The 24907-nt window shown below is 40.0% G+C and overlaps 2 protein-coding genes across 7 annotated transcripts; one reads left to right on the top strand and one right to left on the bottom strand.

Moving 5' to 3' along the window:
• Positions 1-7254: 7254 nt before the first annotated feature.
• On the bottom strand, positions 7255-12670 carry znf346 (zinc finger protein 346). 2 transcript variants are annotated; one of them, XM_079486982.1, is made up of 7 exons: positions 12265-12670; positions 11743-11846; positions 10506-10598; positions 10286-10430; positions 9818-10027; positions 9331-9430; positions 7255-9206 (listed from the first exon to the last, which is right to left on the bottom strand). In XM_079486982.1, the coding sequence occupies exons 1-7, from the start codon at positions 12380-12382 to the stop codon at positions 9071-9073; spliced, it is 906 nt and encodes a 301-aa protein (XP_079343108.1). In that variant the 5' UTR covers positions 12383-12670; the 3' UTR covers positions 7255-9070. The 2 variants fall into 2 exon arrangements, with proteins under 2 accessions (XP_079343108.1, XP_079343109.1); XM_079486983.1 differs by having other exon boundaries at positions 7725-9206; positions 12056-12266.
• On the top strand, positions 11720-24907 carry uimc1 (ubiquitin interaction motif containing 1). Of its 5 annotated transcripts, none has more exons than XM_079486978.1 (18): positions 11720-12282; positions 12939-13047; positions 13627-13702; positions 13784-13920; positions 14047-14808; positions 16391-16457; positions 16887-16981; positions 17143-17514; positions 17665-17898; positions 18142-18197; positions 18317-18423; positions 18625-18689; positions 20244-20478; positions 22037-22097; positions 22338-22446; positions 24052-24100; positions 24197-24239; positions 24623-24907. In XM_079486978.1, the coding sequence occupies exons 1-18, from the start codon at positions 12218-12220 to the stop codon at positions 24750-24752; spliced, it is 2772 nt and encodes a 923-aa protein (XP_079343104.1). In that variant the 5' UTR covers positions 11720-12217; the 3' UTR covers positions 24753-24907. The 5 variants fall into 5 exon arrangements, with proteins under 5 accessions (XP_079343104.1, XP_079343103.1, XP_079343107.1 ...); XM_079486977.1 differs by having other exon boundaries at positions 22335-22446; XM_079486981.1 differs by lacking the exon at positions 12939-13047 and having other exon boundaries at positions 12085-12282.

Below are 24907 nucleotides of genomic sequence, written 5' to 3'. Positions count from 1 at the left end.
TTCCTTGACTCATTTCAACAATCGGATTCCTCTTTGAAAACCGAGAGTAACGACCAAATAGTTCCCCAAGGGAAATGCAGCTAGTTTGGAGCCTGAGGGGTTCTTTTTTTGCTGTTCGACTTCTCGCTTTTCAGATCCTCTGATCACAGCGGTGACTGCTGGTTGGCCGATACCTTCATCCTTCCTGCTCCTCCCTCTTCTGGAGCATTCACCCCGTACTTCCTACCACCCCTGGGTGAGGACATAAGCTTCTTAGAAGCAGGACCACCGGCTGAAAGGATGGAGAGGAGGGCGGCTCTGTTTGCCTTGCGCCTGGCGTTTGGGTGGCTAAGCAAACGCCGGGGAGGGCTGCTCGAACCGTGCAGCCTCAACGCCTTCAAAAAGGCCCAACAGAGCTCCCATTGTGCGCGAGCAACAGGAGAAGTCACTTATAACATGTGAAAGATCCTTCCTGCTTAAAATCCCATGCAAGGCTGAAATCCGAAAGGCAAAGCCGAGCCTATTGTTTCACCTCATCTCGCAAAACAAAAGCTAAAAAGTTAAGCTCATTAATAACATTTAGCAATAAGCGCATGCAGTGCCGGACTAAAGCCTTACAATGTGTTTCAGAGCCAAAACAAATTTCAGCAATTCCAAGTTACAAAACTTGACAAAGTTAGAAAATTAATTGTTCCAGTTTTTTAATCCTACCAGATGAGTCACTTGTGATGTTGTTGTGGTTAATTTAGTAAATGCAGCTGTGGAAAAATGAAGAGATCACTCCCGTTTTGTCTTTAAACAGCATGTCTGTTGAATTTCACCTCAGGAATGACAACCTCAGAAATGACAATGTTATCCAACAGCAATGTGAAAGATTGAAAGAACATAGACACGCCTAAAAGTTGTGAAAATATAATGTTTTTTATATTCATTTTTGAACTGATCCTAAAATACTTGTAAAACACGAGTATACATTACAATTAATTGTTAGGTGTTTTGCACAATTTTGTACAATGCACATCATTTTGGTTTGAACTTGGCTTTGCCAGCTAAAGGTGCAGAATCTGGAAAGTCTTGTTCTAGCTTTATAGTACAAGCATCCGTCAGGTCGTGCCAGCGGTCTGAAAGAGATGCATTGTGCTCGGCTGATGTGGGGTAAAATCTCTCCCCACACTTCTCTCAGCCAGCCTGCTTTTATTATCTCACTGTTATAGCCATAGCCACAGATCTGCTTCACATTGACTGGATCAAAGCGTACGAAACGGCTCCTGCGATGCAATAACCTGCGTCTACAGGGAAGTTTTCTCTGGGAAAGTTCAATAGGTTAGAATATCAGTGAGATTTGCTGGCCGACCGTAACCGCTCACCTGTTGTCTGGTCTGGATGTGTTTTTAGGCAGCACTCCGTCTCTACTTCCTCAGACACTTAAACTAGCAAAATTAGATTAATCTGTCGGAATGATGCAGAAAACATCCGCCTTTGTGTAAAATGCATCATCTTGCATGAGCTTTAAGGCATAGACTGCATAAAAAAAAACGTTATTCATCATTAATACAAATATATGATATACAATAATATATAAAACATTACAGCAACTTCCACTTAATGCCAACTTTAAAGAAAACATATTCATACCAAGAACCCCAAAACTTGAATTTTGATTTCATGGGGACTTTAATTGACAAATTTGATGTTGGGGTGAATTCTAACTTTAATGGTAAAAGTGTTTATGCACTCAATAGGCTACAGTGGATTAGTTGTGCCATTCGGTGCCGATCATGTGACAGGGGTCCTGACAGGTGGCTGTCCTAGCTGCCTGTTCACAGTTTGTAGCACTTACGTCCACTGCAGATTAAGTGTGTCCATCTGTCAGAAGAATTTGTGGTCTGCAGGAATTCTCAGATCCCGGAAAGATTTGGCCTGGTGAGTAAAAGCGGGCTGTAGGAGAAGGAGGGACCAGAGAGGTAGGGTAAACTTTAATTGGGGTGTAATCTGAAGCCCTCAGCCACCTGCACTTGTCTCAGAGCCCAGGAAATGGAGTACATGGGCCTTTCTTTCTGCTCTCCAGATGAACTAATCCTACTTGTGAACTGAATGCAGACATATACACCTTCTATTATGGGATAATGCAGAGACGGAATTGTGTTTGGTGTGGTATGAAATGAACTCCAACAGCTAACAGCAAGAGGAGGTCTGGACCAGTTTACAAATATCCTGCAGGTTTTGGAAAATGTCTATGAGGTACATTGACCCCCATAAGTATTCGGACACATGCATGATGGACATTTTAAAGAGAAAAAGAATAAAACAAAAGGTTGCTTGGTTTCAAATGATCAAATAAAAAAAATATACCAATGTATTTAGAGAGGTTCTTGCCACAGAAGAACTATTTTTGTTCCTATTGATGTTCTTAAAGAACTATTACATTCTTAGGCCTTTTTCCACTTCTTTTTGTAAAACGGGAGGGTTATACTGTACCGTAAAGGTTCCTTCCGGAAAACGATTCTTCTGTTGCATCGTGTTGAAATATTGTAGAACAGTAGAATTGAATTTGGGAACGCACACAGCATTTGGTATCAACAATTAAAGATTTAAGAAACTTTTCTCATTCCTTTTTGATAAGCCTGTTAATTTAGACATCTGTGAGATACACAATTAAATGGTGAGTTGAATTTTACACAAACTTTCAACATAAATGTGCATGTGACAAATATTTTTCTTTCTACAACCAAAAAGAAAGACGATAGGCAATCCGAGAGAGGACCCAGACACCAGAGGAATGCTGATACACCGCCGCTATCGATCACAAGCAACATGATCTACCACACCACACCATCCCCATTAACCCTCACCAGGACCTCTGGTCTTAGGTTTGATTCCAGGGAACACACATGTTGATAAAACATAAACATATCTTGAATGCTTTTCGGGACCAAAATAAATGATTTTTTTTTATTAAACACAGTAAGAGCTCTTAGGTTTGACTACTTAAGCAGCCATGAAGCCAAAGTGCCTCAGCCATCAGGCAAACAAATGTTTGACCGCCGCTTATCAACAGTTCAACATCCTCTCATGTTTGTTGGATCATGTCAGCCAAACATCCGATTTGACATTATGAAACAGCGTTTACGTAACTGCCCATGAACATCTGGTGGTGTTAATTCCCGGAACCACATCTCTAGGAAAATTATGTTTCTTTTTGCACAATATGTTGAAATTGAACATGTATAACGTGTGATATTTGTTCCTGAAGGATAAACACTTGGACATTGTTACAAAACCACAGGAGAAAGAGTCAGCCCTTTTTGTGGTTGAAACCAGAAGTTTTTTGATGGTCCAGAGTGAGAAATGTGGGCCAACAGCTGTTTGGTGCCATGCCTCTTTGAGAAAAGGGTCAAGTCAGGATATTACTTCATTTGCCTGACAAAATGCAATGTCTGTTTAATCTCAGATGTTATCAATGGTAATAGTAATTTCTCTATTATATACTGCTATATACTATTCTTTGTTTATATAATACTGGAAATACTTCAGTTACGCCCTGTTAAATAGAAGACATTTATGGAGGAAATGTTGCCATAAGGATGAATCAAATAAAAAATGCCCAAAACATGAATAAATCCATAAAATATATTTTGCATAAAGAAATGGAAATATAAAATTGAATACAGCATAATATTATATTTATATGATTATGTATTCTTTTTAATCTTTGTTTTCAAAAATCATTGTATTACATGCAACTCAAAAATCTTTGTTATGGTGCTGTGGATATAGATGCACAAGGGCAATGAGAACATGCCCATGCGCTCAATCGCGGCACAATGCTGAGACTTTTAGTCTTAATATTTTGAAACATTGTTTTCATTCTTTAGATTATTTTCCTAGAGATGTTTTAAATAGATTCACCCTAAAAATGACCTCCCATCTGAGAACAAGAGTCCATCAAGCAAATTGGCTGAGAACAGTGAGCTCATTTCCATATAGATGCAGTCCGCTCCTGCCACCTGTGATTCCCATTTGGTCTGTTCTTATACAGGGCTGTTTTGTTCCCTGCCTCACACAGACTTTGACCTCCGGATGTCTCCATCCCAGACAATAACCCTCTGAATCTGTCACAGGGACAAGCAGAGAGGGCAGCCTCCTGTCGCCCTCATGCTCCCCAACAAAACTTTCTCTCTGCACTCATGGGTGGATTCAAGAATCTAGTGAATTTATCACTCCCCTAACCCACATTTCTTAACTGTCCACAATCCCAAACATATAAAACCAGGTGCCACAAACACAGAGGGCCTCACCATCACTTGAATTTCATCAGTAATGTAGAGTTTTTTTTATTTTAATATTGTTACAATGCTCTGGTTTGGTTACTAAATATAACACATATGCATATTTTAATGCATCTTTAAAATGTATTCACATCTAATCTTTAGTTGTAAATAATTACAACAACAGTTCTAACACACTGCAATGGTGGAGTGCAATGCATTTTCAGCAAAAACAGACACCAAACCTCATGTACTACATCTAAACTATAAACAAATCTGTAAAAATAGGGCACAATATACTATATAAATATGAAGGAATTTTCTGTTATTCGTTTTCTACAGCTGCAAAAAGTCTTTAGAACTTTGCATTGCATTGTTTTAGCTTTCATGGAAATGTCTGTAAAAATAACGGAATAAAACATTTTTTTACATTATAGGCTATATTATATAACATCCAAGTCTGAATGTTCATTGGTCAATAAATAGTTCCAGCGAAAATATACTAAAATATGAATCTGTGTGTAAAATCATCTAAAGCTCAAGTCTGTATACCAGGAACTATATTCTGGCAAATTATAAACTTTTTTGCTTAATACAATAACATTAATAAACATGCTTTTTATTATTAAACCAAGGCCATATTCTGAATATAGTCACCATTACAGACAATTGAACACAATACAAATATTTTGAAGAATATGGAAAACCAATCAGAACTGGGTCACCGCTAAATACCATCATCATTTTTACAACCATGACAGCCAATAGTGCCCCAGAATTGTTTGGTTACAAGCATTCCTCCAAATATCTTTGTGGATTACATTGTGTCCTCATAATGCATTTAACATACATTCAATCACAAGGCATTAAAAAAGGACCCCGCTGCATAATTTAGTCCTTTGATTGACAGTTTGCTTGACGGCTGTTACGTGCAGGTTACAAAACCTGAACTAATAAACAAACACTTCCACATCCCCAACAGAGGTTCAACAAACACAAGTCAGTTCAAACAAACGTCCATGTGGCCATTCAATACACAAGGGCATGTTTAGAAATGAGAAACTCAACTGAAATGGGTCTGCCAAAGATTAGTCCTCATTCATCGTGACCCAAAGCGCTCTAGGCTTTATACTGGATAAATGTAATATAGTGAAATGTAGTTCAAAGTATTACACTTAAAGCTACGATGTTGAGATCTTTTATCCCTCCACAGTCTGCTTGTCTGGCCGTAGGGCTCTGGAACTGGCAGTCACCTGTCAACAAGGCAGTCTTCATCCTGGCCTTCGCCAAGCAGTCTAATCTCAATGTTCTGGCACTGACTGAAACACGGATCTGTAAAGAGAACACTGCTACTCCATTGGCCCTCTCCAACAACTTCACCCACACTCCTCGACCTTCTGGGCTGCCTCAACTCGCACACATTATAAACATCTCCATCACCACTGGTACTGTCCCCACCTCAGTGGTCAGCAACTACAGACCAATCTCACTCCTGCCTTTGCTTTCCAAGGCCCTCGAATAGCTAACTCTGGACGCTCAGCAATCCAGCTTCAAGAAAGGACATTCTACTGAGTCCTTCTCAACTTTCAAAACAACGCTCGACAAACCTGTTCCGCACTTTTGACTAACCAACAACTGTGTCTAAAAAATTGTTCATTCTCTCCTTTGCTTACTTCAGCTTTAATCCTCCTAGTAGCATGGCCTTTTAAACTAACAGTACTGTTTTGCATGTTGACAAAATGCTTATATGCTCTCCTACTTGCAAATCGCTTTGGAAAAAAGCGTCTGCCAAATGACAATGTAATGTATGACTGCTAAAGTAAAGTCAACCAATTCTCTTTTGCAGCAAAGAGGTCCAGATTACTCCAAACATACTTGTTTGGGCAAATTTGTATTAATCTGCTATAAATACAAGAAATTCACTGGAGAGCAATTATCCAAGCTGGTAATATCTCTGTAGTGAATGTGGATACACAAGGAAAAGCTTTAAATGACAGCGGATTGGGCTTGTTCTACACACACAGGAGTCTATGTTCAGCATATGCTGGTTGTATATGGAACAGGGTTGTTTATACACCGTGGCGCCTCATTGGAGGGACAGAAACTCTCTCTCTCTGTGTGTGAATGGAAAGGCACCAAGACACCTCCCCCTTTGAGTAAATAGATCTTATCAATGAAAGGAGTGAACCCTCATTTTGCTTCTTTTTATGAATGGAAACAGTACCTGAAAAAATTTGAATTTTTACAGTACATGAAGGATATACTACTGGAAATAGTAATAATTCTGTTTGAGCTGACTGTCAGGAAAGCAAACGTTGCTTGGTCTGTTCAATCCAGTTGGTGTTTTAGTGGCAAATGCAGGTGGGTTCGCAGAAAACAAAGACTTGTTTTATTCGAGATGTTGCACGTTTGTCAACACTCCAGGTATTAAACATAACCAGCGATACGTTTAGATGAATAATAAATGACACACGAAATACAATTTAATTCTGTCATTTAATCACCCTTATGTCATCAAAACCCACAAAAGATGATATTTTGAGAAATGTGATTTTGTGTTCGTACATTGAAAGTCACTGGGGCACGCACAAAAATCTCGTCGTTTGTGTTCTGCAAAATACAAGCTTGGATTGATATGATGGTTATTAAATATATAAATATACATATATATAAACACTGCATTATAGTCATATCTTGGCTATTCTAGCCCAGTCACTTTTGCTATGGAACTAGTGTGTCTGTTGTAAAGTAAGAAGTGTGTAAAGTACTCCATCTAGAGGACAAGATCTAAACAGACTTTTACATTTGGATACTTCCCCCAAAAATGAAAATTCTGTCAGCATTTACTCACCTTCCAGTCGTTCCAAATCTGTATAAATGTCTTTGTTCTGATGAACACAGAGAAAGATATTTGTTAGAATGTTTATAACATCAGAATAAAGAAACGTATACAGATTTGGAACAAACTGAAGCCAGTAAATTAAATGATGACAGAATTGTGATTTTTGGGTGAAGTATCCCTTTAATAGAAAGTGGTTAATGGAGTTGCATGTTCCAGATTTGTTTAGAACATGACTTCACTTTACTTTGAACACGGATGTTCAGAATGTGATAATGCGGTCCAACTATCCACAATTATTTCACAACTAACTGTACCAATAGGGGTTGTATGGTTGCATAAGAAACTTCTAAGATGAATGTGATCTTCTATGGCATAACTCTTTTAAGCACATTTATCTTTAAGCGTGTGGACCCCATTTAATTGCTAAAACAGGTCATTGCAAAATCGTCCACCACAGCCAAACACATGTACACAAATTTCAACAGACCAGCATTCAGAGACTGCCAAGTGTTAACGCTCGGTGAGCAAATATTGCTTTTGTTTTTTGTCTTGTGTACATTACACATTAAAATTAGACATTCCCAGGCATCCTGAGAAACGTATTGAAACACAACAAAACCATTTTCGTTTTCTTTCAAAATATTTTACTGAATGAAACGTAAGGTGCATCTCTTTACGTTCACACTGTATGTTGAAAAAATGAACCAATACAACCGAAAGACAAATATGCTACCAACACGTGATGTTTAAAGTCCTTATCCAGCATGTAATTGCATTTATGCTGCTTAAAGCCTTAAACATTGCAAGAATATCTGTTGCAAAACATCTCAGATTGCCAAGCAACACTGTGCATTCCAATGCCAAGCTATTGTGTAGCTTTTCTGGTAAGTTTGTATTAATTAGCTCAACATAATATTGACATAATACAGTAAAAAAACTAGGCCCTTTAAGAATATAGAAAAACATAAATGTCATCTCTCACATTCATAACAAACTATTACAGTAACCTTTTAACAACTCATAGGTCCTAATAAACACGCGTTTTAACAGAAACCTAATGTGCAGGCGAATAATATGGATGACATTGACATCACAAAGTTTGTCTTAATACCGTCAGTCTTTTACCACTAAGAACATTCTGCAATGTACATTGCAAAAAGAACATAAGCCAATAGACATAACAGACATAAGCTTTTCAAACTCTACTTTGGACTGGGTTTATACAGCGCATAACTCAATGTTACTGGCATAGCAGTTACACATTAGAATATATGGCAAGAATAAACATCATGAGAACTGAACCTTGCGTTTGCGCGTAAACAGAAATGATATAAATATCACTTTTATAACCTGGCTATAACTTTCTATCATTTGACGACTTTTATCGCTAGGACAAATTCAAAGTTTTGTGCAACAAAATGATGTTTGCACCAAAGCACCATTTAGTTTAGCTTAAATCTCTAAGCGTATGAAGTTACACTATAGGTGCTATACTTATTAATTTACTCATACAGAGCAATGTGAAATGCAAGGAAACTACATTCCGCTCAAAACACAAAGCAATGACTTTTAAACTGCTTTTAAACAAATATCATAGAACATAAGATTAAGAAATAAAGAATCTTTAAAGAAGGAACTGTGAAATAAAAACCAGGGATAAATATTTCCCGAAACTGACTTCAAGGCTTGCATCTATAAATCGATTTTTTGCAAGTTTAACAAATAAGTAATACTAAAACACACTCATCATATGGGACAAAGCAGCATGTTTTAAGTTCAACTGTGTTAATTTTAGTTCTGGACAGAGAGAAAATCAATCTGCTGTGAAAGTCTGTTGTGGTCCCTCACGATACAGTGACCAGAAAGTGATGCGCTGAAAAGCTGGCATTAGTAGATGCACATCGTACAGACACGAGACAGTGTCAAACGGAGGAAACTTGTGACAAATGAGCAGAGGGCAGTGATATCTGAAGGCATGTCTTCACACACAGCCCTGGCTGAAGTTGTCCCACTCGCCCGAGGCTTCTGATGCATCATGACTTGATGTATACTGGTAATCGGACTGGAAGCTTTCAGTGGGGCTGACAAAAGCATTCCCCCCTTTCTTAAGTCTGACACTGTCAAAACAAAGCAATGCGTTATAATGCTAACATTTCATCATCAGTCACAAATGGACTCACTTTTGATTAACTCAAAAGTGACTCAAAACGCAGTGAAATAGCCTGCGAATGAGATACCCACTTGTTCTTGTGTTTAGAGCCGCTGATGTGAGCCTGGTACTGCTCCACCGAGTTCAGTTCAATATTGCACACTGTGCACGGGTAGCCCTTTAGTGTGGAGGCTAATAAAAACAAGTCAATTCAGAGATGAAAAATGCAACTATATAAGATTACCACAGGGATAGTTCACCCAAAAATGAGCTTTTATCATGTTTTCACCCTTGTCTGTCAAAGCATGTATGAAATGTCCTTCTTCTGTATAACACATAAGAAGATGTTTGGAAAAATGTTGTAAACCAAACAACACTGACCCCATTGATTTCCACTGTATGCACACACAAAACCACTAAAACATTTCTCCAAATATCTTCTTTTGTGTTCCCCAGAAGGAAGAGTCATAAACAGGTGTTGAATCACATCAAGGTGAATAACTGATGACAGAACTCTTCTTTTTGGGTGAACTATCCCACACGGGTCTCTGATTGGTGTGACCCCTTCCGTGCCCTCACCTGGTGTAGAGGACGCCCCATAGGTCTCCATAAGCTTCTGTTTGGTCAGACGTTTTTTATGTTTCTTGCCGACATAGTGCTGCTGAGCCATGAGCGGATTGTTAAAGGAGGCTTGACAGATAGTACAGAAGCGGTTGGGGTCCTGCTCCGCTGGCCCCTGCTCAGGTGACTCTTCGTCCTTCTTCACTTGTGTTTTGGGCTGAGGTAACGCTGGGAGATGACACAGCATGTCAGCTCACATTAAAGCGTCAGAGAATTACATGAACAAGACCCCAAAAAAGGGCCTGAAATGGTTCGGATCATGCTTTCTCTTTGCTAGTCAGATGCAAAATATTAAATTTAAACAAAGCATTATTAAGCATTTAGTATTTGTCATTACATTTATTCATTTGGCAGACAGGGTTGCCAAGACATTACAGGGTTGAATTTTTATTAAAGCACCAAATAACACAACACGAGCAAGCATACCTGTAGTCTGTGGACCAAAGATTTTTAAGCGAAGATTCTTGGAGTGAACTTTGCCCTGGTAATGTGACTGTGCTACCACTGGAGAGGAGAACGTCATGTTGCACACATGACAGGCTTTGTTTTTGTCTGCTTCATCAACCTCACTCTGCAAAACATTCCACTGGACATTAATATGGGCCATCATACGTGTTACACTCCATCACATCTGGCCATGACTTACAGCATCATCTGAAGACTTGAACCGTTTTGCGAAGGGCTCCTCATCGCCGTGTATGCTCATGTATCTGCGTACTTTGCTTGCATGTTTTTTGCTCTAAAAAAAAATTCATCACATAAAAGAAGTCAGAAGCTAGCAGATATGTTTTATATCGGTTTTATTCCATGTAACTTATAACAGTCTGGACCTTTTTCATATAAACGCTCGCAGAAATTATTGAGTCAAGCATGTTATTATCTACGTAACATAACTAGTTCAAAATGCTGCCTTCACGTGCGTTCAGAAATTCGATAATTCCCACTTCAAACCGGGAAATAATTTATGTTAAGGTGCTCTTTTAATGTTGGCAGATATGCTTTACTGTTACTAAATCCTGAAGTTACTTTCGGGTAATGCAGCTGTTGCCTTCGCATTATTCTCTCTTCTGATGTCATGATTCGGAGTTGGTTGTGATCAGGTGATTTGTTGTTGGAAAGAGCGGAGGATGCCAGATTTTAAGCTTGTGTGTGTCTTGGGAGAATGTTATATGGTAATAGTTTTCAACCGTACAACATACTGTACAGTTTTACTAGTCAGCTTGATGACTATTCTGGATTATTGGTGAAACATGCTACTTTCGCAGTGTATAAAACATGCTTCAAATGGTTATTCATATATGAAAATATGTACTAATACAACTACAAGACAATGAAGTTGTTGAACACGAATAAATCATGTGTGTCACAGAAATCCTTCTCCAATCGGCTTTGTTGATTGTGTAAGGCCCGCCCATCTCAGGAACTCGGGTATCATATAATTCCCATAATGGTGTGCAATTTATACCTCAGAAACTCATATTTCCGACAAATCCGAGAGCACGTGAAGGCAGCACACAGATTAATATACACCACACAGTATGCATACTGCAAAAGAATATACTGTACAATTCTGAACATAACCAGAAACCAACACAAAAGCGACATTGAATGCTATACCTTACGCCAATGGCGCCGCCATATTGGGGAGGGCAACACACAAGTAAGTGGTGCGAATTTGAAATGATCACATTCGAAACCGAAATTTATTTGTATCATAATACATTGCGAATAGAAATCAGACGGTCAATGTAAACGTAATATTGCTTTTAAAAACGACACCTCCCCTATTCACATGTACGTGTTTGTGGAGCACTCAAAAGTACTGTACAATAAAGGAAGTGATGCAATCATATAAACACTCTCCACGTGTATCACAATCTTACCTGGTAGTGTGCAAGTTTCTGGGATTCAGAGATTAAGACAGCGCTACATACTTTACACTGAGAGTCAGAAAACAAGTCGCTGTTTTCTTGTATCATTTGGTTCACTGAAAGACAAGTAAACAACAAAAACGTACATTTACTGACCAAACAACGCGACACATGTTTCTACTAAACGTCTCTCACGCACGGAGTCGAAAATGCTTTTAACTTAAAATCTAACGTGTGCAACACTCAACACAACCCTAAAACAGCATTTACGACTAAAAACCCGACTTTGCATCCGGATGCCGGTATCGGTCATCATCGGTCTTACATCGACCTTGAATACGCTGTCTGATCTCTCTCGAAAACCAGAGCTGCAGTCCTGAGATCAGCAGAAGCTTCAGCTATGCTACCATGCTTCCACTCGCTTTAAAAATCTCAGGAAGCACGTGTTCCCAATTCAAGCACCCTATTTTAACTGATATGTGCCGCAATGGACATGCAGCGATTGATTCTGCGCAGGAGACCTCTGTGTCTTACCCTCGGCCGCTCCTGTAGGTAAATATGAAATATCTCCATTCGCCTCTTGCTGCGCCATGTTTGCGATAGACGGGTCGCGCATGCGCAGAGAAGACATGCGCCGCACGAGCTTTTTCATGTTTGATGTTTTATTCTAAGTTAACCTGCGCGCTTCACACACTTATATTTATATGCACGTCAACGCATCGACTAAGCAACTGGATGAACGTAGAACTTAACGTTATGTAGGCTGTTGTTTTAATGACACCAAGCCGTCTAAACTATATTAGCTGGTGTTTTGGCTCATCATCACGCTTTGATTTTTTTTCTGAAGTAATGTTTGCATGCAATGAAGAAAGCCTACTCGCATACTTATAATAAATGTGTAGTTATAATACAAAAGAGCTAATCGAATCACTTTTACCCCAGACTTGACGCAAACGAACGCCTTATTATAAACTTTCTTACGCGCGCTCGTTTTCTGGGTCTGCTGACGTCACGCCGTGTCACGTGACATCACAACCCAACGACGAATGGCTTGCTGAAATCTCTCGGCTCGTTTCGGTCGAACGCTCACCGTACGCGGATGTAAACATGGTCGGCAACACGTTTTCTGAGCAAGCAGAAGAGCTGGATTCTCGGGGGGGGTGTTCGCGTGCGTTAAAGTGGGGTTATTAATGTGGTTGAGGTCGCAGGATGCCCCGCCGGAAGCGCGCGTCGGGTGACGGCGGAAGAAGACCTAAAGTCTGTCGAGTGGAGCACAGTGAGGAAACACTGGTCATATCTGACTCTGACAACGAAGAGGTACGGTGAGGGTCACGTGTGTGCATTTGACAACCTCCTATTGTGTAAATACGGGGAGACACGGTCTTGTGGGAGCTGAATGAATGGGGTGCAACTTGTCCCTTCTTCTAAAAACATCCAGGATGGCCATAATCATACAAAGTTCATAGCAAGTACTTTACAACGTAGCATAATATAGAGGGACCTCATTTAAAGGGGTCATATGACGCGGCTAAAACGAATATTGTCCTTTATTTGTAATGCAATGTGTGTTTTCCACATACAGTGCATGTTTGTGTCTCATCTGATACTTTAATTTGGGCAATTTCACGTGTCTAATACATGCATGGGCTACTTATGATACAACTAAGACACAGAAAATTACGTATTCGCACCATATGACCCCTTTAAACGGTGTTAAGTGCACAATAAACACCAAATGAGATGTTCTTATTTGTAAGTGTTTGGGGACAGGCAGTGTCAAGTTCCAATATTTACAAAAGCTCTATTAAACGTATTAAACTCGCATTATGGTCCAAGGGTTTTGAAGACACGTGGGCATTTTGGCGATTGATCTGATTTTTGTTTTCAATCTTTTAGGAGGAAGAATGTTCCGTGGGTCGGTCGTCTAGGGCAGTCCGGTTGAGACAGAGGGAATGCAAGTCTCAACTACAAGGTATCACACCTCTGAATTTCCTAACAAGTGTTCATTCTTAATTTACATGTACGAATTTCCTTCATCTGTTGATGATTTCAGAGATGACCGAAGACGAGATGCTGGATCTGGCTATGAAACTGAGCGCTCAAGAAGCAAGCAGTGCTGCCCAGAGACGACAGCTGGAAGACAACGACATCCAGAAAGCCATAGCGGAAAGTCTTAATGCTTCTGATAGGGTTTGTATTTATTCTCGTTTTGTTATAGTAGTCTACCAATATGTCAACCAGTCACATTGACCTTATGTAAATGAATCGGTACATTAAGTGCAGACTTCAGAGTCATACATGTACATATTTTTGCAGGACGGCAGTGTTAAAGCATCCAGCTCATCAGCTCAACCACAGGAGAGCATTTCAAGTGTAATATCACGTTTGAGACGAAAGCTGTCCTACCCCCACCAAACACAGGTACACAGTGGAAAAGAGAGTACTGTCGCTCCGGCTGATGGGCCGGAGAGGGAAAGCACTAGTCCGCTGCCCGAAATGCCTGATCTGTCACAGACAACCCCTTCTCCTTCATCGAGTTCAGCTCCGGTGTGTGGACCTCTTGCACTCTCCAATGATACGACGCCAGATATAGAGCCAAATATCAGAGACTCCAAAAAGGATGAGTTCCCCCAGCCTGTCTCATCGGCCCAGCCCTCACCCGGGTTTCCGAAGGACAGGAGCTTCATTCACCAGGCATTGGTGTGTGTGGAGAAACTAAGTCAGGATCTCATCGACGCCAGCACAGGCTCGAGAGAGCAACCTTGCACACAGGACAGCATTGTCGGTGCTGAAGCATCTCCGTCGCAGGAGGACTTGTCCCTTACCAAGAGCCTCGTCTTCACTCAGAATGATTTAAGAGAAAGGACTGATATCCTAGAGGACAAACATGACGCTTCAGATGAGAATGAATCCTTGACTCAGATTCCTGATGAGGATTTACCAACATATCAAGGTGATAAAGGTTTGTCTCCGAAAAACACAGATCTGGAAGAATGCTCCTCACCTTCCAGAAAAACCCAACGGTCGGCAGAGAGATGTGAAGCTGAAAATGCCGATGAGGATGTCACTGTGAAAAGTGTAAGTAGGACATTTTCGCTTTGAATGGGTGTCGTTTTTTAAATCTTCACTTAGAATCTCAGTCATCATACCTCCACTATTATTTGCACCCTTGGTAAATATGAGCAAAGAAGGCTGAAAAAATAAATCTGAATTGTTTCTCGTTTTGATCTTTTATTTAAAAACATCTACAAAATTCCAACATTCATAGTTTCAAGTAAAACTATTAGAAGTTGGGGGATTATCACAATGTGAAATACTTTTTTTCTCTAATACACCCTGGCCACAATTACTGGCACCCCAGACATTCTTATGAGTGAAATATCTCCCAGGTATATTCCCAGTAATATTTAAAGCACACCCAGGTGACTGGAAACATGATGTTGTCCAGTCATGACTTCTTGTTTCACAGGAAAAGTAACACAAAGACCAAACCTCCTTAATCATTCATCACAATGGGAAAAACTAAGGAATGAATATATTTCTGATCTGCAACAAAATATTGTTGAGCTACACAAAATAGAAAGTGGCTTTAAAAGGAAATGGTTGAAACAATAAAAATTCCCTTTTCCAACATTAGGGCAATAATGTAAACGTTTTAATGGACTGGAGATGTTGCAAGTCAGCCTGAAAAATATGTGTCTATATTGTCTTAATGCACAGCAAAGATAATATTTTGAATTGCCAAAGACTCTTCAAAGAGCACAGATGGAAAATTGCAGAAATTAGTTGAATTTTATTGTCAGAAAAAAATTAAAATAAAGGAAAACTGCACCTCCATCACCACAAGTTGTTGGGGACACTGATCAAGAAACAAATCTTCTGCTCTCATGCCAAAACAAACTCCACCATATGAATCTGCCATACTGGAACTTCATACTGGCCATATGAAATTAAATAAGATAAAATAGGTTTGGTGCACACGGGGATAAAAAAAAGTGCCCCATGTCCACAGTTCAATATGTCTTCCCTGATCTGAACAGTATAGAAAATGAGGGGATGAACTGAAGAAAAGAGAGACTTTAAAGTCTTAAAGACATAAAATACATAATTAATCTTCATCAGCGTTTTACAGAAACTATATGATCCATGCATAATCCTATAGGATTTATTTGTCATTATATAAATTTACGTTAGGACAGCATCAGTTGTCCACACTGTTCGGTAGCCTCACGGTGAATCACGCATATGCTCAGTCACTATCCAGCTCATCAGGTCTCAATCGAACGTGTCCGAAGGAAACGGCTCTCGGTTCAGTGTACAGCAGAATCGAAAGCTGGAAGACAATCGAAAGCCGATAACTTTGTTATTCATTCACTTTCGGCTTCACACACAGCAACATTACACACTGCATGAAATGTAATTTTAAGGACGTTGTAATATTTACTCTTTAAGAAAATATAATGTCAACTTCATGTTGCTTTTAAACTAAAAGTTTTCTCGGTCCTGTCCTTGAATGTTTCATTTCATAGTTCCAACCTAACTTACTTCCCTATCTGCACTTTTTAATCAAATCCCAAGACCTTGGATGTCTAATTCAGGTGTGTTTAAGCTTTAAGCATTAAAGAGCTTGACTTTCTCTCTTCTGTGATTATTTCAATAGAAAACTACCGATCTAAAGCAGGTGGAAGATCAGATCACTCAGGATGAGAACTCAGCCGCTGATGCTGGTATGTTGTTTATTGATTTAAAGATACTGCTGTAATGTGACCCTTGGACATGAAAAGCAGATCTCTAGCATTAGAGAACAGCAGCTTCTTCATCATTCAGGTGTGGTTCCTCTGTTGCTGCAGGACTGAGCAGTGTTCCGCAGTATTTGGCACCACACAGAGCGAGTTTGGTTCCTGCCGACAGGGCCTGTCGAGTAAATGGGTTCTCTGTGCGATGGTTCCATACAAATGTCAATGTTTTCACCCATTAGATGGGTTAGACATGCATATTTTTTTGTAGGTAAAGCCATTAAGATATTTAGTTGGGACTAAAAGCAAAGTTGAATGAAAATGTGAAAGCCCTGGTGTCTGAGTGTTCTCTTGTATAATACCTGTAAATTTGAAGAGGACTCTGAAATTGAACCATTTTCATTATGTTTTAAACTTCAGAAAGTACTCAAAACACTCGTTCTTGGGAAGGATTTTCTAGTTTCATGGTTGTGCTCTTAACCGATGATGATGAAGAAGAAGATGGCAGTGAAGAGGTAGGCTTTGCTCTCTTTCATACATGCCGATCAAAGTATGTAGGATTAATTACAGGGCGAGTTAGGATTTGTGTACTTATTATAGTGCTCTCAATTGGTGCCTAGATGGTAGTCTGTCCCAGTAAGCAAAGTTAGTACATTATCCATGTCATCATTTCCAGGTTCTCCCTCCGAGCCCAGTCTTACACGGCAAGACAGCTTTAAAAATAGTTGCTCAAACCCAACCCTGCGTCTCTTCGTCGACTCTTGATCCTTCCCAGCAACACACGCAGATATCCCAGCATGCCTTGCAGGAAGACTCAGAAACATCCAATGACCTCAAATCCAAATCTTCAAACTCAAAATCACTTCATACTGGAGTGGAGAGAGGAGATCATTGCTCTGTGTCATACTACTGGGGAGTGCCTTTCTGCCCCATGGGCCAAAACCCGGACGACTACACGCGCGTGATCATGTGTCAGTTGGAGGTGTATGAGAAGAGTCTGAAGGAGGCCCGGCGAGACCTGCTGCATAAGGCCGAGTGGAGTCAGCCAGTGAGTGACAGCTGTCAATCAGACTGATTTTATAGTGAGACATGAGTCGACTATTATCAACTATTTTTCAGCATTTAAATTTTTTCTATATCAAATGTTTAAATCTGCAATGATACATTTTATTATAGATCGTACACAATGTTTTTTCAGGTTCTTCCCGCATCTGAGAGGCCTTTTGGCCCGAGGAGACTGAAGCGCTACAGACCTCCTCAGCTGTCAGAGGATGAGGAGCAGAACGAAGAGGAGAGTGAAAAGGAGAATAAGAGATCTGAGGTGCAGGAGGAGAGAGAGGAAGACAAGACAGGCTCCCAGGGAGCTGCTGAGGGTGGACAGAGTGAAACTTATGTAGTTCTGTCTTCTCCAGAGGCTAAAGAGGAAGACGTGGTATGTGTCCAGTTCTTTGTGCAAATCATCAAATTCAGATTCATTCAGTGAATATTTTTTATTGGACGTCCTGTTACATTTTGTTACTTTTTGCACTTTGTCATAAAATTTAGATTTTTTTGTTTACTAGGTTTAGGGGTGGTTATGTCATCATCCACCACAAGGTGGCACTGTTTAACTCCATGTTATAGACAAGTTATAGGAAAGACAATATTGTTAAGAATTATTTTTGTTGATAAACAGCAAAAAAGCCCTTTTCCAAACCAGGACAAGACTACAGCTGCAATGACACATTTGAGGTAATAAAAATGTATCTTATCTAACTTCATCCTGGCAGAATTCATTATTATATAGATTAAAAATCTGAATCTTTGCCAAAAAACATTGACATTCAACTGATGTAAATCTCCTTTGACAGAAATGATCAATGGCATGCACCAGATAACACTCAAATAGAGCGTGCGGTTGAGGATGAGGAGACACAGAATCATGACCAGTTTGATGATGAACAGACCGTTTGTCCAGGTACACGAGTTATCATCTGTGTTTTCACTTGACAGGCATAAAACATGGAGATATCCTGAAGTAATTTGAATTGTGGCATTAACATGCATTAAATTACGTTAACATATATTAATTTAGCAGATGATCATTAAACACAAGAAGTTCAGTAGTTGACAGTATAAGATTGCTGTGAATTGAAATCAGTTAAACTTGTTGTTACAGAGACGCAGTTGACTGACAACAACACACCAGAGCTCATGATGACCAGTCCTGCCAGTCCAGAACAGGTAAGCGTCCTCACTATCTGCTCTAGACATGATCACAACGGTGACTGACACAGAACTAAGATGTTTTCGCTTCTTTGCTGAATGAGATAACGTATTTACGAAACCCACTCTGTAGAGTGGGGTTTTAAGTAGTTTTTTGAAGGTTTTGAGAGATGTGGTTGACCGGACCGCGTCAGGAAGAATGTTCCACCAGGAAGGAGTTGTGAAAGAGAATGAGCGAGAAAGCGATTTAATGCCCTAATGAGAAGGCACTACAAGGCGCCGCTCGTTTGCTGAACGCAGGGTTCTTGATGGGGTGTAGGAGGGTGTGAAAGTATGCCGGTGCAGATCCAGTGATAGTCCTGTAGGCAAGCATCAGTGACTTAAATCTTATACAGGCTTCAACTGGTAGCCAGTGGAGAGAGATGACAAGGGGTATCACATGAGCCCTTTTTGGCGTTGGAAGAAGAGTCGTGGAGTGATTATGGAATTGCCAAGTTGGATGGTGAGAACGTGTTGCACCGTGGGGTGTGCCTGAAACACGAGTAGTTCTGTCTTGTCCGATGCTCTTTCATCCAAGCTAAGATGTCATCTAGGCAGGCTGTTATGCGAGCTGCTACTGTGGTATCGTCTGGGTGACACGAGAAGCCGTGTGCCCATATAATGGGTCCTAAGGATGTCATCTAGATGGGGAAAAAGCAGCGGTCCAAGCACCGATCCCCGAGGGACCCCAGTGATCATGTGGTAAGCAGTGGATAGCGAGCCCTTCCATGATACCTTGAAGGAAAGGTAGGATTGCAGAGGGGAGCCTGAGGTTCCTAAAGATGACAGGGTTGCTTGCAGTATCTGGTGACTGACTGTGTCAAACGCTGCCGATAGGTCTAGCAGAATCATGACGGAGGATTTGGATTTTGGAGCCGCAGTGCTTTTGTGACCGATAGCAGTGCAGTCTCAGTGGAGTGGTTTGTTTTGAAGCCAGACTGCTTGTCATCCAGTAGTTTGTTCTGGGACGGGTATGAAGAAACCTGGTTGAAAACTGCCCTTTCTAGAGTTTTAACAATAAAAGGGAGGAGAGAGACAGGTCTGTAACTGTCAGTAGTAGCGGGTCCAATGTGGGTTTCTTAAGTAGGGGCGTGACCTGGGCCTGTTTGAATGTGGATGGAAAAGTGCCGGTAAGCAGGGAAATGTTGATGATGTGTGTGAGTGCAGGTTTGAGTGTGCTGGATATGGCCTGAAGAGAGATGGGAGGGGAATGGGTAAATGGGACAGGTGGTGGGGTGGCAGTTGAAAGTCTGGTGACTTCGGTGTCAGTCAGTGGGTTAAAAGAGGAAATTTCGATGTTTGAAGTCAGGATAGTGTGTACCGAGGTCTGCGGTGCTGAGAATTGTTTGCTGATGGATGATGTGAAAGACGATGTATATTATATTGCATTCTGTCACTAGATCCCAAAATAAATTACACAGCGGACCTTCAATTCAGCATTAATAGAAATTAATTCAGTAGTGATTGAATTTAAGCTTCAAAAAAATATTTTTTACGTCAATTCAAACATGGACCTTCTTCACTCATTTATAGGATAAGACTCGTGCTGTGAGCGAGTTGATGGAGGTGGATGAGGAGGAAGGTACTCCTGCTGCAGAGGATGATGTGATGGAGCAGGAGAGTGTGTCAGCAGACACAGCACCTTCTCAAACTCAGCAGATGGAGTGTCCCATGTGCTCCAAACTCTTTTGCCTCAGCAGAATCGAGATGCACGCTGCTTTCTGTGATGGGGAGACAGAAGACCAGAACCAGGAGGAACAATCACAAGGTCTGTGCTGCATAGTGGCTCTTGATCCACCTCTCCACTTGGTGTCATATGGAATCATATGACTTGATTTTGTGTTTTCCTGTATCTTTGGTGTGTTACAAATTGTTCATGCATATATTAGACATGTTAAATTGCAAAAATGAAAAAGTCTCAAACTAAAAGAGATGTTTTATTTCCCCACATTTCTATGTTAGTTTGTATACCCAAAATGTATACACAAAGAAAGAAGGCGTGTCTAATCCCACTGTTGTGTTGTTGTTGCCGCCATGTCGCAGAGATGCTATTGTTTCATTGCAAATGAAAAACTACTTAGTTGGGTCTTCCGATTGAGGACACAATTAGAAATCGGTGGTTACACTGTTCCAAAACAGCACAACTCCAAATTTTTGAACACCTGGTTGTGCACAAAGGCTGTGGTGCAAAGTGGGACCAATCCAGCTTTGTAAGGACAGTCTCCCGCTTCTCACTCACAGCCTGTAAGTACGTTTTCATTATTAAAGAATTTGCAGCTGACTATTCAAACGTAAGCTTTTTGTCAGTCCTAGTTAGCTGATTGTTAAGCCTAATAGTTACCTAAACCTTACCGATCTGTTACGGTAAGGTTTTTTAATCCGCTTGGTCATATGCATTTTCTGGATCATATTCGGCCTTGAACTCACAAGGTACCGGTAACATTATCAGCTGTCAATACAGTGCATATGGAAAGTATTCACAGCGCTTCTCTATTTCCACATTTTGTCATGTTACAGGCTTATTCCAAGATGGATTCAATTCATTATTTTCCTCAAAATGTTACAAACAATACCCCATAATGACAACGTGAAAGAAGTTAATCTTTGAAGATTTATTACAAATAAAATAAAAAAACACATGTACATAGGTATTCACAGCCTTTGCCATGACACTCAAAATTGAGCTGCTTCCACTGATCTTCCATGAGATGTTTCTACAACTTGATTGGAGTCCACCTGTGGTAAATTACAGTTGATTGGACATGATTTGGAAAGGCACACACCTGTCTATAGAAGGTCCCACAGTTAACAGTTCAAGTCGGAGCACAAACCAAGCCATGAAGTCCAAGGAATTGTCTATACACCTCCGAGACAGGATTGTATCGAGGCACAGATCTGGGGAAGGTTACAGAAAGATTTCTGCAGCATTAAAGGTCCCAATGAGCACAGTGGCCTCCATCATCTGTAAATGGAAGAAGTTTAGAACCATCAGGACTCTTCCTAGAGCTGGCTGCCCAGCCAAACTGAGCGATCAAGGGAGAAGGGCCTTAGTCAGGTGACCAAGAACCCGATGGTCACGCTTATGTTATGAAAACAAGAACTCGGGTTTCAAATACTAGTGTAGACAGAGTATCAGAATGCTTACAGGGTAGAAATTTTTCCATTTGCATATTTACACATTTTACGCCTTTGTTTTGGAATTCTGAGACTTCTGAGTATTTGCATCTACTCTGTGTGTATAGTTTTTATTCTGGAAAAAAATTTTTTTTACTTTCTCACATTGCCTTGTTCTAGAACATTGGTGTAATTTTAGTTCTTCCTTCTAGTTGTCAGAAGAACAAGATCCAGACGAGATCCAACTGAGGAGACTCAGTACAGACCTGAGAAGTAGGTACAGCACATAGACGGTGGTCAAAACCTCCTTACCTTATCATGATTCCCGAGTGGTGATGTAGTTGAATTTTGCAGAAAATGTCAGTTGTTTTTCAGCACGGTTAAAGATAAATATTTAAAGTGGCCTGCATTGTTATGTTTTCAAACAAAGGTGGCAACAGAGAGGCAAATTGTACAGAATGCAGCTTTAATGTCATAAATGAAAATGTGAAATTCTTTCCCTTTTCAAAGCAGATCACCACAGATGGAGAAGTGTTTCGTGTGTAAAGGGATGTTTACATCCCAGCAGTACCAGGCACATGTCGAGTCGTGTTTGAAAAAGACAGATTCCAATATTCATCAGGTATCAACATGTTTTCTGTTTTAAATTCTGTCTTAAATACCGCTGTTAATATTATAACTGAACCCTCTGTGTCAGGATGTGTAGACTTTAAGTTTTTTGGTGATAAGATGACAACATTGCAATCTCCGATCCAGCCATCTATCACTGCGCTGCCCGAACCTCTGTTTTTCAGCCTCCTGGTGCAATTTTGATTCTATCTCTCTTCTGGATCTTAAAAACATAATTGACTGTATAAAACCTTCTCGTTGCCCACGTGATGTTATTCCCCCTCACTGTTTTAAACTAATCTTTAATTCAATTGGACCTGCTCTGTTATCCTTTCTAAATAAATGCCTTATCTCAGATACTGTGCCTGAAGAATTAAAATTGGCTACAGTTACACCTCTCCTCAAGAAACCTTCACTCGATGCGTCCAGTTTGAATAATTTCAGTCCCATTTCCACCTTTTATTTCTAAAGAACTAGAGAAAGCTAGTACTAGAGAAAGCTCAGTTAAAGTGGTATCTATGAACATTTAAATCTGGTTTTAAATCTATGCACAGTGCAGAATCTGCACCGCAACGTGTTCTTAATGACATATTTTTAGCAACAGACTCTGGTAACTCGGTGATCTTTCCTCTGCATTTTATACAGTTGATCATAATATTCTCTTGTCCAGATTACAATACTGATTGCAAGGGAATGTACTTAAATGGTTTCAGTCATACTTGACCTATCAACGTTTTTGTGTCCGATTCGGTGACATCTCCTCATCTGTAGCACACTTATACTGTGGTGTGCCTCAGGGATCCATTCTTGCACCTGCTCTATTCTCAGTGTATATGCTGCATTTGGGTTCATTCCACTGTTATGCAGACGACCTACCATACTGCTCTGAAGTCTCTTTTTGTCTGTTTAGAGGAGGTTAAAACTTGGCTTTCCCTAAATGTTCTCTTAAAGGAAAAGAAAAACTGAGCTAATCATCTTTAGTCCCAATGGTAATTGTAGTACTGGTATGTGTGGTCTTTCTGATTTCTCTACCTCCTGTGTTAAAGATGTGGGCGTGTTACTCGAAAGCATACTCAGATTTGAGAAACCGATAAATGCTGTGGTAGGTTCTAGCTATTTTCAGTTACACTTGCTGGCCAATATTAAACCTTTTCTGTCTGAGAAAATTCTGGAGGCTGCCATCCATATTGTGGTATTTCCAAGAAATCTGTTACATGTCTTCAATTGCTTTAGAACGCCGCAGCAAAATTCCTTAAAGGACAGAGTAAATTTGACCATGTCACCCCCATCTTATTATCTCTGCATTGGCTTCCTGTGCAACACCTTATTTACTTTCAATCACTCATCCAGAATCTTCTTCTGGTCCCTTGATTCCGGTTAAAAACCAGAGGGGACAGAGCCTTTGCCGTTGCGGGGTCAAAATTGTGGAACCGTTTGCCGGCCCACATTAGAATGGTTCCATCATTAACTGCTTTTAAAACATATAACTTTTCACTGGCATTTGATACTGTTTGAGGCTTGTGGACTGACACTATTGTATTGAATTATATTTGTGTTTTTTTTAGGCTGTTCTATTTTCCTCTGTAATATCAACTTGACATTGGTCTCTGTCTTGCAGGCTGGTGGTCTTCTTTCTGCTCTCGAGCGAACCGAACAGAGACCTGCCGGTATGTGATACTCCTCACACACGGTGTATTTAATGTCTTTTTAATAATCTTTGTCTAGTGAGTTTTCAATTGATTTCATATAAATGGACTTTTCAGTCAGTGAAGCTGGACCATCAGATGTTTCTTCAAGGAGCAACCGGTACAGTTTTAATATCTTTCTCTAAAAGATATTATATTGATCTTGAGCAACTGTGTCTTGCATATAGAAATGTATTACGACTGTCAACCTTTGTTATATTGGGTCCTGTATACAACCTGCAGCATTATATTGAAACGTTTTACTTTAGCTTCAGCTAAAGTTGTTTTGTATCACAAAACAGGACGGCATTTGATGCAAACACTAACTCATCTTTGTGGGGTCTGCTTTTGTATTATATATATATATATATATATATATACATATACACTACTGCGCATTTAAATACAAATTCACATTTATCTCCACTAGCTTAAACATTCTCATAATACACACATCAAAGGACAATATCAGGATTATGATGTTATCTCCTTATGCCTTCCCAGTGGCCCTGCAAACTTGTTTGGAGAAGGTGGTCCTGAGTCAGAAGACACAGACCAACTTTCTGATTTCCAACAACAAGAGTCGTCCAAGAACAGCCAAAGACTCGCAAGAAAAAGAAAATACAAAAGATAGTATCGATTTTGTTTAACCAACACACGTTATTTTGTAGTGCTTCTATATTTGTATGAATTTTTAAATGAATATGTGCAATGCATTAATGAATGTATTTCATGTCTTGGTAATGTTATTAAATGATGCCATCTTTGTTGAGCTGGTGATGAACTCTT

This window comes from Barbatula barbatula, assembly GCF_947034865.1.
Source record: "Barbatula barbatula genome assembly, chromosome: 22".
Lineage (NCBI taxonomy): Eukaryota > Metazoa > Chordata > Actinopteri > Cypriniformes > Nemacheilidae > Barbatula > Barbatula barbatula.
Note: the sequence above shows the minus strand (reverse complement) of the source record. Positions and strands in the feature narration are given on the sequence as shown.